Source organism: Ailuropoda melanoleuca, chromosome 10 (genome assembly GCF_002007445.2).
Source record: "Ailuropoda melanoleuca isolate Jingjing chromosome 10, ASM200744v2, whole genome shotgun sequence".
NCBI lineage: Eukaryota > Metazoa > Chordata > Mammalia > Carnivora > Ursidae > Ailuropoda > Ailuropoda melanoleuca.
The window spans coordinates 24,528,240-24,548,125 of record NC_048227.1 but is presented as its reverse complement, the minus strand read 5'-3'; the positions used below and the strand labels follow the sequence as shown (position 1 = coordinate 24,548,125).

The 19,886-nt window shown below is 37.4% G+C and overlaps 1 protein-coding gene across 3 annotated transcripts in view; it reads right to left on the bottom strand.

The window, feature by feature from the left end:
* SMG1 (SMG1 nonsense mediated mRNA decay associated PI3K related kinase) overlaps window positions 1–19,886 on the bottom strand; it is a 98,898-nt gene that overhangs the window by 42,581 nt on the left and 36,431 nt on the right. For all 3 annotated transcript variants that reach the window (XM_011226514.3, XM_011226515.3, XM_034670319.1), the window contains 18 exons: window positions 18,766–18,863; window positions 17,515–17,688; window positions 15,575–15,799; window positions 14,027–14,128; window positions 13,114–13,383; window positions 11,447–11,577; window positions 11,107–11,268; window positions 10,539–10,657; window positions 9,767–9,854; window positions 9,576–9,677; window positions 8,977–9,117; window positions 8,215–8,414; window positions 7,634–7,830; window positions 7,317–7,478; window positions 6,141–6,295; window positions 3,449–3,591; window positions 3,105–3,306; window positions 17–126 (listed from right to left, as the gene is read on the bottom strand). In XM_011226514.3, coding sequence (XP_011224816.1) covers window positions 17–126; window positions 3,105–3,306; window positions 3,449–3,591; window positions 6,141–6,295; window positions 7,317–7,478; window positions 7,634–7,830; window positions 8,215–8,414; window positions 8,977–9,117; window positions 9,576–9,677; window positions 9,767–9,854; window positions 10,539–10,657; window positions 11,107–11,268; window positions 11,447–11,577; window positions 13,114–13,383; window positions 14,027–14,128; window positions 15,575–15,799; window positions 17,515–17,688; window positions 18,766–18,863 — 2,781 coding nt within the window. The remainder of the gene's footprint in view (window positions 1–16; window positions 127–3,104; window positions 3,307–3,448; window positions 3,592–6,140; window positions 6,296–7,316; window positions 7,479–7,633; window positions 7,831–8,214; window positions 8,415–8,976; window positions 9,118–9,575; window positions 9,678–9,766; window positions 9,855–10,538; window positions 10,658–11,106; window positions 11,269–11,446; window positions 11,578–13,113; window positions 13,384–14,026; window positions 14,129–15,574; window positions 15,800–17,514; window positions 17,689–18,765; window positions 18,864–19,886) is intronic.

Sequence of the window (19,886 nt, the reverse complement as noted above, 5' to 3'; positions counted from 1 at the left end):
TTATTATTTCAAATACCTATTTTCTCTTTTGATCCTCCAGCAAGTAGATTGATATTTTCTCCTGGTAACAATTCTAATTGTTCAGTACATTCAACAAATTCTCCAGATTCAAAACTGCTTAGTGATCTGTAATTAAAATACCAGTTAGCTTGCATTACACCTATTCAGCCTTTGGGACTATAAAAAAAAAGTATAACAAATTCTAGAAAAACACAGCACAGTTACATAGCATTCTCTTGATGGGGTTCCTTCTACATAGGCCATCATTTTTTACTTCTATTTTGAAGATGTGAATACTGATTTAATTGACACTAAAACTGGGAGTGGCAAACCAGAAAGCCACGGCAATAGTCGGCAATAGTCGTTCAGAGTTTAGCATACTCACCCTTCCATGTTTCCTTCCTCTTTTTGTAGCCTGTTATCCTCAGAGGCCCATCCAACAAACTGACAGATCTCTGCAGAGCAACGCCAACATCTGATTCTCCCCAAACTACCTCTAAATTTGCTACACGGCCCCATCCCCCACCCTAAAGCCCAGGCCCCTGGAAGGCTCCTGTTCTACTACCTCAGCTTTCCATCCTCATCCCACCTTTTACTGCTGGCCTCCCTCCCTCTCTCCCTTCTCCAACGTGCTTCACGGAAGCTGTTTTTCTTATTTCAAAGAATTCTTCCTTTCCATCTCCTTCTGTCACCTGAAAAAGGTGGAGCCTTGGAAACTCCTTTATTCTTGTACCATCAACGCTAGGACGAGAGGCCTTCTAGCTCCCTACCTACTGCTGCTACTTTCAGAATATTCACTCTGTTCCCATTCCTACTATAGCTGCTTTCCAACCAAGATGATTCAGTTTCTTAATCTCTCTCTTCTCCATTAATCACTCATCTTTTCCTGTCCTTCTCACTGTGTCCCCACCCTTACAATGCAGCCTGAATCCAGCACTAGAAATGGAACATCAAAGACTGCACCTGCCTCCTCCTTATAAGCTCCAAGCCTGGACCAAGGCAACCTGGCACTTCCCATGTGAGCCACAACTGATGAACTGTCCAGGTATGGTGACAACACCTTTATCATTCCTGCCACTACAGGGTCTGAGTCCTCTCCAGTGTCAGGTTCCGTGTGTCCCCACTAGGCTCTACAATGCCCTCACACTCTCAGTTAATGACCGACTCCTCAAAACACACACACACACACACACACACACACACACACAGCCCCACAGGTTTTCATTTCCTCTATTCTTACCCTTAATCCACCATCTACACGCTCCCAAAACTCTGTCCATATCCAACTACTTTCCTTGGGTGCAAAAAAGGTGGGGCCCAGTTAATCCTTTGATCAATGTTCTTTATCCTGTTTCTTCAACCTCTGCTTTCTAGTCACTCCTTCCCCTGAGCTTAAAAGAACACTTTCTCTAATACTTCAAGTAAATACAAAACATTCTCCTCCAGCCATAGGTTCCTCTCCTTGACGTCACGAAAAACTCACTTCCCAAGTAACCTTTAGAGCTTTTGATTTCCAAGTTTCTTCAACACTCAATAGTAGTCAGCCTAGCTGCTTCTCCTTCTCTCTCTCTACAAAGCTCTTCTTGCGTGCAGTCTCTGGAGCTCCTGACCAGGCGCACTACCCCAGTCTGGTTCTCCTACATCTCAGACTCTTCCTTCCTCAATGCCTTTGTTTTTATCGATGGCTTCCTCCCCCCTCCGGTAACAAAGATGCTCCTAAGGATTCCGACCTTGGCCCTCTTTACTTTTCACTCACCCATCACCAGAGCTTTATCTGTAACCTGGTCGCTTACAAAGGCTCTGGAGTAAAGAGAAGGTAAAGAGGGTCTTTTACTGTCACCTAATGATCCCCAAATCATTCTCTAGCTTAGACTTTTCTCCTTTGCTCCAAATCCAATTCTTAACTGCTTATTAAACAATCTCCTCTGCATGTTTCACATGCACCTTAAACACACCTCGTTGTTCTGCGTGCTCCTACTTCAATTAATAGTGCCTGTTCTCCCTCTTTGTCCCACAGATTAGTGGTCTACCCTTGCCATCCACCTCCAGTCTCTTCACAACAAAGCAGAGTGAACCACGAAGTCAGATAAGGACATCCCTCTCCCGTTCAAGTCTTAGCTAGGATTGCCTCTCTTATTAGGAGTCAAAAGTCCTTCTCAACAGTTCCCACCTACTCTCTACCCTTATCTCTTATTATTCACTCTGCTTTCAACAAGAGTGGCCTCCGGGGCATTTCCAGAACACTCAAAGTACATCTTTATTCTATCAGATCTGTTTCTCAAGTCTTTGCTCAAATGTCCTGATGGCATTCCCAACTTTGTCTGTGTGTCTCCTCCAGAAGGGAGCTCCTCAAGGGTCAGAATTCGTGTTTCATGAAATGTTGCACCCCAATGACTGGCGTATAGTACATGCCCAATGGAGAAATTACCCATTAACACATTCACTCTCTAGAAGCTGAGCTTCTCAACGGGAAGGACAGCTAATGACCCCTGTGTCCCAGCCACTTACCGGTATACAAATTTTGAAAACCCACATATATTTTGTGGGGTTTTTTAAATTTAAATATTTATTTATTTAAGTAATGTCTACAACCAATGTGGGACTCGAACTCATGACCCCAAGATCAAGAGTCGCATGCTCTACCGAATGAGACAGCCAGGCACCCCCAGTACATATATTTTGAAATAAAGGATTAATAAATGCGGAGAGGAACAAGAAGAAAAAAAAAAGACAGGGAATTTAACTTACGAATGTTCATAAACTCTGCCGTCTTTAGAATATTTTCAATCAATTCAAACATAAGTTAGAAACAGTCATCAAATGTGACCCTTTCTAAAGCAGTTACAAATTTCTCTTCATATTTATTTTGTAAGCTCTAAGAATCAATACCGAATGACTGTTTCGACAATGACAAGACTGATTTTCCACTGCATGAATACCTTCCTCACCACTGTTGGTTTCTCATTGTAGTCATTTCAAACAGCAATATTATTAGAACTTCAAATATCTTGCAATAGTGGATATGACCAATTTTAATATTTTTCTGCCATAGAAGAAGACTTTAAAGCTACTGAAAATTTATTTAAATGAAAAAAAGTCCTTACTTAATGTAGTTGAAATCAGCTTTCAGGTTGAGAGAAGTACTGCTGGTACTCTTCTTCAAGTCGTGGATGGCATTCTGCCACTCCTGTACCGCAGCCCAGTCGGCAATGGAGATGTAGCACTCACATGCTTTATTTCCCAAATAATTTATAACCTCAGGAGAAGAGTCAGTTGGCTTGGACAGCACAGTTTTTCTGGATTCACCTGAGTGAATGTATTTTATAAAACAGAGAGATCCAGAACAGTTATAAATATTTTAAAGAGCACAAAAATCTAAAAATACACAGTAAGATCGTCAGTACAAACTACCTGACTACAACCTTTTATTTAAATACCAAGTGCTCACCGTTCAGAGAATGTTTGGGGCTGGCACTGTTACGCCCACTGTTGGCCAATGTGAGAACAGATTTGTCAAAGCTGGAGATGCAGCAATCGACCCCTGTCATGGCGCACAAGTGCTCCTGGTACTCCACAGAGGCCTTTTCAAACCTTTAATGCAAATTCAAACAGTCTTTATTTTTTATTATCCACAAACTTCACTTGCAAAAAAACAAACAAACAAAAAGGTAATCACTCAACAAATTAAGCAGGGAAATAAATACACTGAGTGGAGACAATGAGTTAATTATTTTGTGTGGGGTTGGGGTGCACAAAATTAGATTTTTTTCCCACACAACAAATGAAAATAAATTAAAAAAAAAAAAAGGCAGGGGCGCCTGGGTGGCACAGTTGGTTGGGCGTCTGACTCCTGGTTTTGGCTCAGGTCATGATCTCAAGGTCCTGAGATCGAGCCCCACAACAGGCGCTACGCTTAGTGCAGAGTCTCCATTGAGACTTCCACCCTCTCCCTCTGTCCCTCCCTACAGTAAGCATATCTCTCTCTCAAATAAATAAAATCTTTAAAAAAAAAAAAAGGCAGCATAAAATAACAGAAGGGGCGCCGGGTGGTTCAGTCAGTTAAGTTTCCGCCTTTGGCTCGGGTCATGATCTCAGGGTCCCAGGATCAAGCCCCACATCAGGCTCCCTGCTTATCAGGGAGTCTGCTTCTCTCTCTCTCTCTCTCCCTCTGCCCCTTCCCACTGCTCCGTCTCCCTCTTTCTCTCTCTCAAGTAAATTAATAAAATCTTAAAACAACAACAACAACAGCAACACAAAGGTATCCTTCACTTTAAAAAAAAAAAATAACAGAAAATATTGGTAAGTATCTGATCTCAATGTACACAAAGGCTAAGTAGAATAAATTTTTTTTAAAAAGATTTTATTTATTTATTTGATGGGCACGGGGCGGGGGGCAGCAAGCAGAGGGAGAGGGAGAAGCAGGCTCCCCACCAAGCAGGGAGCCCGATGCAGGGCTCGATCCGAGGACCCTGGGATCATGACCCGAGCTGAAGACAGACACTTAACCGACGGAGCCCACCAGGCACCCTGAAGAATAAATTTTTGAAAAGAATTCATAAAGTAACAGATACTAATGACATAATTTGAAACTTCTAAGTACCAAAACCACCGTAAATATTAAAAACAAATTACAAATCAAGAAACTAAACAGCATCAACAATCTTGCTGTCTAATAAAATCTCACAGATCAAGAAAGGAAAAAATGAGAGTCCATGAAGACATAATCTACGTTTTTACAAATCACAAATGATCAAGAAAACATATGGGGAAAGTCCTACTATTGATCACTAATAAACAAATGTAAATTAAAACTATCTTCACTGATGATGGTGGCAGAGCTGTTGTTTTTTAGTGACCCTCAGTATTCACAAAGGTGAAAGGAAGGGATTATTATTCTATTGTTAAGGATTAAACTGGAAACAGTTTTCTGTACAGTAACTTAGCAAAAGAACATACTATAAGCCTTTTGGCCTATAGCCTTTCTTCTAGTAAATCAACTTGTAGGAATGAATTCAAAGAAAATAAACATAATTATATAAAGAATTAAGTACCATAATGCATTAAAATTAGTTTAAAAAAAATCAAAAATAATCTTATTGTCCAAAAATAAGGAATGGTAAATTATACTGCACTCACAAAAAATACAACTGTGTCATTAAAAATAACACTGTAAAATATTTAACATGGCAAAATATTTTTTAAAATAGTGCTGAGTGGCAAGAGCAAAATGAAACCAGCAAAAACACAACTATTTCTGGGAAAAGTGGGGACAAGACTGAATATGAAAGAAAAAAGAACTAAAAAGGCACATACATCAAAACTAACAGTTATCACTGGCAGATGGAATTATGAGCAGTTCTTTATTTCCTACATTTTCCAGATTTGGTAAAAGTGACATAAATATACACAGACTATTATGGTTCATGTTCATTTACCAAGCAAAATGTTGACTGCGCGGGCTAATGAGCAAGTACTCTAGCTTGTACCAGACTCTGACATGAAAGGTTATCAATTAAGAATCAAGTTCAAAAATATTTATAAAACAAGTATGGGGCGCCTGGGTGGCTCAGTTGGTTAAGCATCTGATCCTTGATTTAGGCTCAAGTCATGATCTCAGGGTTGTGAGATCAAGCCCTGCATCAGGCTCTGTGCTGGGCATGGAGCTTGCTTGGGATTCTCTCTCTCCCTCTCTTCCCTGGAAGGAAGGAAGGAAGGAAGGAAGGAAGGAAGGAAGGAAGGAAGGAAGGAAGGAAACAAGGAAAGCAGGGAGGGAGGGAAGGAAGGAAGAGAAAGAAAAAGAAGGAAAAGAAAAAAGAAAAGAAAGGGAAGGAAAGAAAGAAAGAGAAAGAAAGGAAAAAGGAAGAAAGAAAGGAGAAAGAAGAAAAAAGATATTTATAAAACAAGTAATTGGCAGGTCTTATTTTAAGGAAGATCTCTTACTAATCCATAAATAAGAAAGGCATAAGTTTTGCTGCTACTTAAACAACAGACTAAAGATGACTCCTAGTAAAGTGACTTCTAGCAATTTTCAATTGCTGAAACTGAAAAAAGCTGTTTTAACATTTAACTACAGTGTTAGCCAGGAATACAGATTTCAATGTAAAGACATTCTATCACCTATTTCCCTCCTTCCAACTTACCTCCCTTCAGCCTGTTGGGCCACAGAATTAATCCAGAGAAGATTCTTTCCAACGATGGAAGACGACCAGACAGCAATTCCCTGTATAGCTTCAGGACAATGAAGCTCACACAGTGCTTCTACCACCATCATGATGGTTACTTCCAATTCATTCCCCTGAAAGTTCATTCAGAAAAATTAATCATAGGGGCACCCGGGTGGCACAGCGGTTAAGCGCCTGCCTTCGGCTCAGGGCGTGATCCCGGTGTTGTGGGATCGAGCCCCACATCAGGCTCCTCCGCTGTGAGCCTGGCTTCTTCCTCTCCCACTCCCCCTGCTTGTGTTCCCTCTCTCGCTGGCTGTCTCTATCTCTGTCAAATGAATAAATAAAATCTTTAAAAAAAAAAAAATTAATCATAGACCTCAATACCATTAAAATTCAAATATCTACTGAATTTACAAATACTGGTCACAGTCTAAGCCCATTTAAAGGCAAATGTATTTAACAATTATTTTTACAACTGTATTCTATTATTAGATTAGAATTCTTGAAAATTTACATATAATGTATCTATAAAAGGTAACTAACACAACCTTAACAGCACATGGGTGTCAATCCTCACAAGCTAAAAAGTTACCCAAATATTTAAACTATGGTATCTGTAGGAGTAACATATGAAGTAAATACAGAGCAAAAATCAAATATAAATAACCATGAATTAAAAGATAATTAATTTCATGCCTGAATACTGCTTACTGATATTATATCTAATTAATAAACATTTGCTATTTTTGGATTCCACTTACTGAACCCATTTATAAACCAGCACTTTTCCCATATAACATTATATATACCTTTGCATACATTATAAATTACATATACTTTCCCATACATTATACAATTCTTAAAAATTATGATGAGAATTATTTCTTCTACAAATTTCTAAGAATTACCTTTAAAGTTCCAACTCCTTAAACGTAAGTAATACATATTTTGACATGTTCTAAGTACAAAATATGAACAGATGACTTTGGAAGTTACTGCTTTTACAAAATATTGAATCAAAACCTTTGAAATATAAGTTTTGAACGAACAGAAATTTTAACTTATTTCATCCATAGATTAAATCACAATAAAGGAATTAAACTCAAATTTTTCTGATTAACAGATTTAAAGTTAACTCCAAATACACTTTACCTGAGATAGATTTGTCTTCATTTCTGTAAGCAAGTCAAAGCCATGTCTCACTGTCACAGCGGGCTGGCCTGCCAACAACCCAACCCTCATAATGGAGAGTCGAATCCGCGTCAGCCAGTCTTGGCAAGTTTGGCGATTGGTATAAAAAAAAGTCCTAATGACCTTTAGAATAAAGAAAAAGAAGAGCTCAGGATTGGTTAACATTCTAGGTATAAATGTCTCAAATACACAAGAGTATTGTGATTTCAGCTCTACACGCACTGCCAGGCTTGCCCGTGAAACTGCTACAAAGCAACACTCAGCCCACTGAAACCAACCTTGGGAGGTGATGTTAATGCATTAGCACACCCTTCATATGCATTATACATTAACTTCTCCAGATTTTCCAGATATTGCAGAAGAAGAACAAGTCTAAGCTGGTTGCTACTGTGGCCTTCATCATTGTCTGCAGTTGTCCACTGACTAACATCTTGATCGGGGTTTAACGTGTGAGCTGCAAGACTTCTAATGATACCTTAAAGCAAAGACAATATTCCAAATTTAAAAAATCTTTAAAGATTCTAGAAGTTGGAGATAATTTCCCAATATCACATTTATCAAGTATCCTCTGTACATCCATCATTTAAAAACAAAACTCCCAACATGAAAGATCTCTTGTTTTAGAGGAAAAAATGTTTTCTCTACACAAATCCCCTAGTTTTTTAACAAAAGTAGACAGCCGTGTTGTTGTCAACACAATGATTTGATGAAAGTTTATTCTAACAAACAGTACCTGAAAGACTGACAGTGTATTAAAGAAAAGCAAAGCATATACTCTCAAATTTTGTTTTAACAAAGATAAGAAATCCATTATTTCTTACTATAAGAAGGGTATGAAAAAGCACTAAGAGCTGATTACCTTCAATGGTCTGGAAGGTATCCTGAGCTCTGCCCAATGGTGTTCTCAACTTAGAGAGGACAGTGAACTGTGCTGCCTCCCAAATAGCCCACTGCCAAAGGACAGCATCTGTCTTTAGAAGATTCCGGGGAATTGTTGATTGGTCACGCTTATCCAGTCTCTGGCAGCTATAGAACAATCTTTCTAACCAATTGTCCTTCCTGGGAAAAGCAGTTTCATATTTAACAGACAATGACAACATCATTAAAAAAAAAAAAAAAAATTTGCCAGGGGAATGGGAGTAGGAGACTACAATTTTTTCTACCTCAAAAAGGCAAAACCCTTAACACTGAGAAGCAATACATCCCTACCTTTCATTGTCAGGAGGTCTTTTACAGTTAAAACAGGATGGGGTATGGTGTGGATGGGTTATTATGGTAAATGGCTTATGACACTTCAGCTATCGGGATAAAACACTCATTGCAACTAAGCATCTGCAGAATGTCTATGTCCCTAGGCCCTCCCCAAAGCATTCATGACTAGGTCAGACCAGTTAACTGTCAAACACATTTCATCACTCAATTTCAAAGCCCATTTTTGTTTCTTCAGATACTATCTTCAAAGCAATTCTTACTGCTGAAAATAAAAATAACCCATTTAGAAAGATGTCACTTTCTACTCTGCTACTCCTGACATATTTTCTCCTCAAAATGGGCATAGGGTCAAGATATTCAAGAATATTTAAGTTACTTTTGCACATGAAGGAGTCAAGGAAAATCTTACCCTGTTCTGTGAGAATTCCCATACAAAATAAAACTAATAACATCAGAGAAATCTTGTGGGTGGAATGTGTTACTTGGTGCTTTGCTCATGTGACTTCTTAATGCTAAAGAAATCTCTTGAATTTCTGTGTGATTGTTATTGCTGTAGGAAGAAAATAAAGTCACTACACAAAACGTTTTAGTTAAAAGGTTACTTCATACTGTAAGTGGGCTATTTACTTGCTAACTAAATGTAGAAATAAAAAAATAAAACTAAGACTTCAAAATAGAGATGTTACAACTGAATATTAACTTAATCAAAAACAATAAAGATTACACTGAGTTTCCAAATAACTAAGCTACTAAGAAACACATTTTGGCACTATATTATATAAATTATTCAGTACTTATTATCATGAGCTTCTAAGTTTATAAAAAATATAAAACTTTGTTACTTTCTTCTAGACCTGCGCAATTTGATCCTCTGACATCTCTTCAGTCACTAAGAGGTACCATACAAGATGTGACATTAATTACACTAACAGGCAATTTGTCACTTCCTAAAGGACTACTAGGCAGTCAAAACAGTAGGATGTTTTTGTTCCAACACAACTATTATACCTCAAAACAACATCTAAAGGAATTGACTTCAACAGCTTTCCAAATGCTTGTCGAATACGAGTTCCACTATGGACAAGTTGAACACGGCAAACATCGACACACCTACAAAAAAATGAAACAGATAATACAAGTGTGACAACAGCTTCAGGTTATTAAGACCAGGGTCAGAAGACTAGGTATTTAGTCCATACCTCTGTAAAAGATCATCTGGCAACGAAGAAGACAAAGCATGTAGACTGCTGCATGCTTGCAGACAGATATTCACATCTTCAACAAGAGCTATTAAAAATTAAAAGACACTTTCAGCTTGCCAAAAGATTATATGCCCGTATGTCACAACTTCCTGAACCCATCCACTCATTCAACAAACAGTAAGTGCCTACCATGGACTAGGCCCTGCTCCTGTCTAGAACCCTTGCTGGCAGTAACATTTGGGAAAATGACACATTCAACAAAACCCACTTAAAGTCAAGAGTTGTCACCTCAACCATTCTCTGAAGGAAATTTTAAAAGTATACAGAATGTATAAACATTCACATAAGCTTAAAAATGTGACAATCACTTTAAAACAATTTACATATTAGGAATAAGAAAAAGTTAGGGTGCCTGGGTGGCTCAGTCGTTAAGCATCTGCCTTTGGCTCAGGTCACGATCCCAGGGTCCTGAGATCGAGTCCCGCATCAGGCTCCCTGCTCAGCGGGAAGCCTGCTTCTCCCTCTCCCACTCCCCTTGCCGGTGTTCCCTCTCTGGCTGTGTCTCTCTCTGTCCAATAAATAAAATCTTTAAAAGAAAAAAAAAGAATAAGAAAAAGTTAAGACAGATTATGCAATTATGCATCTGTCATTGAGATAGGAATTATACATTTCATGTTATGAAAATGTTCAAGTGACTATCTTTCTCTCATTACCAAAGATCGCTTTTAAGTATAGATTAACAAAATTTTTAAAAATCACAGAATCTTACTGTTGGCTAAAAGGCCTTTGCAAAATTTATGGAAAGATGGAAGAGAGAATAAAGGTGCATATGTTTCAGACTTCTTCATTAAAACAGCCACTTCCAAAGCCCAGGTCATTAACAGTTTCCTGAAACACAAAATATCCAGTTGATTTTACATTAAAAAAGAAAGAAAAATATTAAAATCTATTCTTCTTACTTTACTTTGCTTTTGGTTTCTTTAAATATCTCAAGCAAAAGGAAACAAAAACTGAAACTACAGAAATTCCTTTGTCAAAAAGTTGCATGCCTTTTTAAGAAAATTTCCCCAAACTAGAATAAGTTGTAGTAAAGAATATAAAAAACCTCTACAGATACAGTCTTCTACAAAACATTGCAGGGAAGGGAGGTTTAATTTAATCTTGGGGGGAAAGAACAAGAAATCCTAGACTAAATACTAAAGCCATATTTTGAAGTGTTTCATAATGAAGCTGCTCCACCCTACTATCTCAATAATCTGGATTTCTTACCCTCAAATTACATAGCTAAGTTAATAAAAGTTAAGAACACTTAATATTAGGAAATATTATTTAGTTACCTTGTATCCTGGTTAAGATTATCTTTCTTAAGCAGTATTCCCAGGAGATTCAGTATAATTGAGAAATGTTTTTTTGTAGCTGTAGTTACAGTACTAATCACAGCTCCATCAAACAAAGATGGGGACGAAGAACTAAGACTACTAGATATAAAGTGATCGTGCCTGGAAGACAAAGGAAAAAATCATCTTTTATCTTTAATTTTAAAAAAAGGTTAATTCCAAAAGTCAACACGTATTTTTAAAAATCTTACTTTTCAAGAGCCCATCCTCCCCTATAAAAATGAAAAGAAGAAAAACCAAAAGAGCCCTGTTTACAAGAAGTACCTGTTTAGTACAGTACCTGGTACAATGAGAATACAACGTGTAGAGCACGGCGTACTGAATGGCAGGGAAGTGAACAGCCAGGTCACCATGCACAATCATCAGATTCTTACTCAGCAGTGCAAAGACAGTTGGAGATAGCGCCCACATCTGATGATGTACAAAAGAAAAATGTTTGGCCCCTCCAAGATACACGTGAGCTTATCCCTCAAAACACATGTACACATTTTTAAAGTTAAAATGACAGGGGCGCCTGGGTGGCTCAGATCATGACCTGAGCCAAAATCAAGAGTCAGACACTTCACTGACTGAGTCACCCAGGTGCCCCTGAACTATACTGTAAGTGGGAATTGTATGATATTTGAATTATATATATATATCAATAAAGATTTTTTTTTAAAGAAAAATATAGGGGCGCCTGGGTGGCACAGTTGGTTAAGCAACTGTCTTTGGCCCAGGTCATGGTCTCAGGGTCCTGGGATCAAGGCCCATGGGCTCTTTGCTCAGCGGGCAGTCTGCTTCTCCCTCTCCCTCTGCCCCTCCTCCTGCTTGTGCTCACAGGCTCTCTAATAATTTTTTTAAAAAGAAAAAGATATTGAGCTATATTTGGCTCATAGGCTGTAGTCTACTGATTCCTGATCTAAACAAAGTCCTTTGTACCCCTCCCCCAGTGTAGCAAATTGCATCTCCAGAATTTTCCATATACTATATAGAGCAAGGTGCCCTGTCCAACGAGAAAAAAGGCCCATCTTGCTACTCTTAAGCCTTTCCCACCCTTCCTTTTCCTTCTGCTGCTAATATACTCCATTCCACCTGACTGCCCCTTCCTGACCCACTCTCCCTGTTTCCAGAGTGCAAGACAAAAAACCTCCTCAAACCTATGTACAATGTGAATTCCTCAACAACAAAATGTTAGGGTCTGAGTAGAGTTTACTGTACACCGTCAGCCATGACTAGCAGCGAGGGAAGGGAAAGCTACTTGTGGAGTGACACAAGGCAATCTCATCAGGAAAGCATGCAAATCTAAACATCAAAACTTGACTTTTCCCTCCCTTCTCTTTTAGACAATTTTATCCCTTAATTATATCCTTTTTTTTTTTATTAGAAGTAATGTCTTCCAATCCTGCAAGATCTAACAAAAGGAAAAAATAAACAAATTAAAGCAATAATTATCAATCAAAAGCAAGGTCACATCAAATTCCTTAAAGGGAATAAATACTTATTCTTTTCCCAAAAGAAAAGAATATATGAATATTCCTAGAGAAAAGTAGGCACTCTAAAAGGAAGACCATATACAAGCACTAATGTTAGTGAAGAGGAGAAAAAAGCAGGGAAGAAGGAGCTGTATATTAAAAGAACTATACAAATCTGAGCTGTGGAAAATGCTGATAAATTTTTTATAGGCATGCTAGAATACATATAAATTCATAAAAGACATTTTTAAAAAAATAAATGTAAAATATCTTATAAGTGTTGTCAAGGAAAGGAAGGGGAAAGTGAAATACTAACGGTAAGAAAACAAACATTCCTGTCAATTTTAATGATCCAGGCATGTCCGACATATGGCAGCGTGGTCTACAGTGACTCGGGAGATACTGACATAATAGTAGTAAGTAACATAGGTAAACATGCAATGAAGAGAGGCTACAGTGAGAACAAAACAAAAAAATGCAAGTAAAGACTCACCCCAATTAGTGAGTTTTTGGCATTTCCAATTGTAGTCAGGGCACTGAGGTCAAATATAACTACAAATTTTGCATTGTCTACATTGAATACGTGATTTTTAAAAGCCTCATGTTTTATTTCAGAGCAGGCATCAGGAAGTTGTAGACTATGTAGCAGGTTGTTTAGGGCACAAGTCATTTCCCCCAAAATTAACTTATAGGCAGTCTCCAAAACAGGAATATTCTTCAGGCTGAGCACTGCTTGATAAACAGCATGGGCTACAGCAACAACCTTTAAAGAGAGAATTCAGGAAAGTGATAATTAAATGGAAAATAAAATTACTAACTGCATAATGTGACGGTACAAATCAATTTTAAGACCAATAAATTAATTCACTGCCCAGAACACCAAAGACCTAAATTTTTTTTTAAAAAAACCAAACTTAAGGAACCTACATGTGTAAGTTTATAAAAATCTTCAAAAACTTTACTACAGAGTCCTCTAAATTAAAAGTTCTTAAAAGTCCATTTTTTAATAATGGCCGTTATCAAAACACACATAAAAAGAGCAATTTATTACAATTAGGTTTCCTCCATCTACTGTAGTGGTTTTGACTGGGAGTCGGTTGAGAAGTTAATAATGAAATTTATGACATACACAGTACTTCTGAATTTATAACTTCATAAATATAGCTGCTTGTTTTACGAAATTTTAAGAAAACAAACTTAATAAAAACAAATTATGGAAATCTGAAAAGACTACCTGGCACACCAGTAGGACAATCAACAAATACTAAGTTAAATAAATCATTTAATCACTGTATTTTGAAACATTTATCATTTCACTCCATTTCATTTATGTAGCCTAGTAAGCAACTTGAGTCAACTCTTCAATGACTGAAGTTACCAAAAGTCTTTGTCAATGCAATACTTACCTCCTTCTCTTTATGGTAACGCAAAAATAATAGTTTAGATGATGGTATGAACAGTTTTTCTACAAATGATGATGGCAGTTTTGTATTTATCTGTTCAACAATCTAAAAGGATAAAATAAAAAGAAGTGAGCTACCAAGACACAACAGGACACGGGGGAACTTTAAATGCACCAAGCAAACTGAAAGAAGCCCATCTGACATGTACACAATATGATTCCAACAATATGACATTCTGGAAAAGGCAAAACTATGGAGATAGTAAAAATATCCATAGTCACCGGGGACTCAGGAGGGATGAATAGGTGGAGCAAAAGGGATTTTTAGGGCAGTGAAACTATTCCGTATGATACTACAATAATGAACATGTGGCACTATTCATCTGTCAAAACCCACAGAATGTACAATCCAGGGAGTGAACCCTAAGGTAAACTATGGACCTCAGTTAATAACGTGTCAATATGGCTCATCAAATATAATAAATGTACCACACTAAAGCAAGACGTTAATAATGAGGGAAATTGGGACACCTGGGTGGCTCAGTCAGTTAAGTGTCTGCCTTCGGCTCAGGTCATGATCCCAGGGTCCTGGGATCGAGTCCCACATTGGGCTTCTTGCTCAGTGGGCAGCCTACTTCTCCCTCTGCCTGCCGCACCCCCTGCTTGTGCTCACGCTCTAACAAATAAATGAATAAAATCTTAAAAAAATAATAATAACAAGGGAAACTATTATGGGAGAGGGTATGGGAACTCCATACTTAAGGCTCAGTTTTTCTGTAAACCTAAAAACTGCTCTAAAAAATATCTATTAATTAAAAAAGTAATGTATCTAAACTATATTTTAAGGCCTCAACATTACGACATTAAAATGTCTAGATACCTAAATAGGATACATGTATCTACACTTAAACATGGGCATTTTTTTTTTACATTGGCAAAGAGACATATAACTTTGACAGAAATGTTCAGCAGAATATCACCTAAAATTTGCTTTAAAATAATCCAGTTGGGGATGGAGGCACAGCTAGGAAGAGGCAGAGAGTCAGAGAGGCCTAGATGAATCCAGATGGAGCATGTGTTCCTAATTATAGAAATAGTATTAAGCACACAGAAATTCATTAGACTATTCCATGTTTTTTTTTAAATATACTTCAAAATGTCCATAATAAATGGTGGAGAGGAGGAAGAATATTTACGGTTAAGAATAAAAATTATAAAACAAGTTTCATATGGGAAACAAAACCTAACAAGGTCTTTCAAAATAGTTATCAAGTACCTATATAATATTTATCAGGAATACTAAGTAGTCTTATATGAAAGACTGTTTCATCAAAAAAAAAAAAAGAAAAAGAAAAAAGAGAAGGAATAAAAGCTACACTGACATGAACACTAAAAGTAAAGAGATAACAGAGCAAAAGCAAACTAGATTATATAATTAAGACTAATGCACTCCTTAAAAAAAAAAAAAGGCCTTCATTTCTTCCATACTAATTTAAATTTAAGGGCCTGAATAAACAACATATTAAAAAGCAACAAAAAAGAATTCACATACCAATGTGAGTAAATTCAAGACTGAGATGATATAATCTGTACCGCAAGTCTGGCAGTTCTCCAGTTGATCTAATCCATATGTAATGACCATGTCACAATGTATAGTCATGCTAGGATCCAAGCTGCCGAGCAAAACACCAACACACTCATTAGCAGCTGTCAACACAGCCTCAGAAAAAAACACTTGGTTTGCAGCCGTCACACATCTCATTACTCTGTATAGAACCTGCAAATGGGGAAAACAAGCAGCTTTTTAAAAAAATTCACATGCTTCCACAGAGCAAGAAAATAGTTTCTATTTAATGCAGTTTCAACTGAAAACTAACTGCCTGCCTTGTCAGTAGTCTCTTAATATTCTACCTCTCAGTGGCTGAATAAGGTTATCTTTAGTAAAATATGCAAAAATGATCTTGCCTAAAAAATTCTATAGTAGTATTGTGACAGAAAATGGAATTTGCCATCCTCTATTTCCCTTATACCAATTTCTATCACCCTCCCTCTCCCAGCCACAGTGACCAAGTGGCTGAAGCTCAGAATTTTTATATCCACGAAATACACCACTATTTAATACAGTAACATTAAACGCAGGAATAACCTGCCATGAGAATAATCTTCCTGCGAAAAAGCACTTGGGCTTTTGGTTATCAATTTTTTAAAACTAAATATCCAAGTCACCTTAGCTTATGAAAGTTCATGTATTGATGGTCTCTTTGGAAAGGTTAAGTCTCTCATTCATAACATGAACCTATTTGAGGATTATGAAAATCACTTAATTTCAAACCAAAAACCCCACCAAACTATAATAGTAAATATTAATGTACTAAATTTCTAATAAAAATAGGTTAAGAAAAAACAAAGTGATACAGTTTATTTTTCTGTAATATTCAACAATCACTACATATAGGCTTTAAACCTATAGGTTAAAAAGGCCTAAAAGACCTTCATACAAGAATACATTAAATATATACTATCCTAGGAAATGATTATTTTCTTTCCTTTTCTTTTACATCTAAGTTTATTGTCTTTATTTCAACACTGACACAATCACCAAACCACCAACTTTTAGAAAGGAATGAACAAAATGAAGCTACTAAATCATCTTGTTCCAGTTTAAAATATCAAAATGCTGGCTTTAATTATCTTCAGGATCTGACATTTCCCTTCAAATACAAAATTAACCTACCAAAAATTACATATAAAATTAATATCCCATTTTATTTGGCAACGTGTTCAACAGAAATAAATAAAAGTTAGACTTGTATCCTAACAGTAAAATTTTAATCATTTAATATTTTATGACTGTATCACGCATGTTTCTCCCTTCTTATTTAAGCACAGTACAGTCACAGGTTCATTTCTCATGTCTATTAAACCGAGCCACTCACTACTCTGTGATAGAGTACAGCTAATGTTTGGGGCTGCTGCGGTGTGGTAATCACGCTGTCTCTTATAACTGATCTCAGACTACTATATACTTAGGTTCTTATATCTTTATAACCTTGGATATCAGACTATCAAGTTGTTTCATCCTGTCATGCTCAGGAAAAATTACTTGAGGCTTTCTCTACAGTGTTATTCTTAATATGTTGAAAAACTAAACTCAATAATAAAAAAACAAAAACTAAAGTAGTATTTTTAAAAAAAGATTTTAAAAGGATGTAAAAAAAATAATGAATCTATGAAGGATCTCAAGAGAAAAAACTTACGCATGTTTTAAAATGCAGTGTAGCCTTTTTCTCATACAGGGGAGGGGACAGAAAGGGGATGGGATATAACAGGATTCTCTACTTTTCTGGCAATTTAAGAAAGTAGCCACAAATGTACATACTTACTAAACAAATGAAGGATTAGTAACATAGTTTCACTAGGTAAAGAAAAAGAAGCATTTACAATACATACATTTATTTTTGAATGATACTTAAAACTCCTAAAGACACTTACATCTGTTACATATGCCTCAGTAATTGGAGGACCCCGAATTGGGCTGAAGCGCTCCCCGATGCTCCTCACTACAGTACTGAACACTCGAAGGAGCGCGGCCAGCTTTGGTAGCGACACTGATGGAGGAGGAACATCTTCATCCACTGACTCCCCAGAGGCCACATGGCTGAGGTCCTAGATGTGTAATCACAGCATTCTTATTTAAGTAGGTCATTGTTCAAAACAAACAAACTCCCAACTTTTAAGTCAATTAACTTCACTTTTACGAATAAAGGAATTTTAGCCTATCAGAAAAGGAAACATGAGGGGCGCCTGGACGGTTGGTTGTGTCCGACTCTCAATTTTGGCTCAGGTCATGATCTCAGGGTTGTTAAGATCAAGCCCCGCATCAAGCTCCACGCTGGGCATGGAGCCCGCCTAAGATTCTTTCTCTCCCTCTACCTCTGCCCCCCATCACCAAAAAATAACATGACATGACAAGACATAAAATATAATCTCTTAGAATAAGAAACATGAATCTAGGGGCGCCTGGGTGGCACAGTGGTTAAGCGTCTGCCTTCGGCTCAGGGCGTGATCCCGGCGTTATGGGATCGAGCCCCACATCAGGCTCTTCTGCTGTGAGCCTGCTTCTTCCTCTCCCACTCCCCCTGCTTGTGTTCCCTCTCTCGCTGGCTGTCTCTATCTCTGTCGAATAATAAATAAAATCTTTAAAAAAAAAAAAAAAAAAAAAAAAAAAAAAAAAATGAATTTAAAAAAAAAAAAAAATTTTAAAAAAAAAAAAAAAAAAAAAAAAAAGAAACATGAATCTAAATGTAAAAGTAAATTATACTTCACGAATTAACAAATCTATATTAAAATAAGCCAAAAGTAACCTCAGCAGATTAAGAAGATAACTTCTCAGGGCGCCTGGGTGGCTCAGGCAATTAAGCATCTGCCTTCAGCTCAGGCCACGATCCCAGGGTCCTGGGATCAGGTCCCGCATCCAGCTCCTTGCTCAGGAAGGGACCTGCTTCTCCCTCTGCCTTCAGTTCGGGTCATGATCTCAAGGTCCTGGGATAGAGCCCTATATTGGGCTCCTGCTCAGCGGGGAGCCTGCTTCTCCCTCTTCTTTTGTCCTTCCCACCCTTGTGGGAATGCTCTCTCTCTCAAATAAGTAAAATCTTTAAAAAAATAAAATAAATCTAGCACTAAGATTTTTGTTTTGCTCTTAACTGAAATTTTAGAAAATAACTTAGCTTTCTACATACTCACCTCAGCATATGCCTCCATGTCCTCTAGAAACTGACCAAGAAGAGTGGTAGAAAATGCAAGATCAGCTACCCAAAATGGCTCCAAACTCTGCAACCACCCTAGGAATCATAAAAAAAATTCAAGAGTAGAAAAAACAAAAAATCCAAATTAAAAATATGTATCTAAAAGCCTTGTTTTAAAAGTTATCTAGTTTTCAAGTTGCGTACCCTTAAAAACAATGCCCTATTTCATAAAATTAGGACTGTTAACTGTTCAACATGCTGATCATGATTAACCGATATCTCTGCTGACGCTGCAAAAATGAACACTCTCCAGAAATTAAAAGTGATTCTTAGTCCTTATTTTTCAGCAGATTTAATATCCATATTGTCAATATACACAAGGCTTAGACTAAAATGCCACAATCTGCCACCAGCCTGGCTTTCTACTCCAGAACCCCAACTACCCACCAAAGGTGTCCACTCATTCCCCTAGTGGAAATGGGTCAGAGCCACTCTCAGTGGTACATCCTATTTTCAGAAGTCCATTGCACCAATGAAGCTAAGAGAAACAATAGCACCTGAAACAAGCTGAGGAGTCCAAATGAGTCGTGCTAGTCATTCACTTAAATCAAAAAAAATAAAATAAAATTTATCATTTAAACAGTTCCCCAAATTAATTCGTTTATTTTTTTAATAACCAAGAAAACGAGTCACAAATATCCAGGATCTTTCATTCTACACTTGAGAATTGCCACTGTAGTGTCTCCTGCCACCAGCACACACAAATGATTCATGATAAATCCTTTCAATTTCTCACAGGTGCAACATTACAATCTGTACTTACTCTCCCCTACCTAATACTAAGTACACAGTCTTTCTCTAAAAGGATAAATTCTGCTAACAAGTAATGTTCATTTCTAATAACCAAATTACTAGGGCGCCTGGGTAGCTGTCAGTTAAGCATCTGTCTGCCCTCGGCTCAGGTCATGATCGCGAGATCCTGGGATCAAGTCCCATATTAGGCTCCTTGCTAAGCAGGGTGCCTGCTTCTCCCTCTGCCTACTGCTCCCCCTGCTGTGCTCTCTCTCTCTCTTGCAAATAAATAAAATCTTTAAAAAAAAAGAAAAGAAAAGAAAGAAA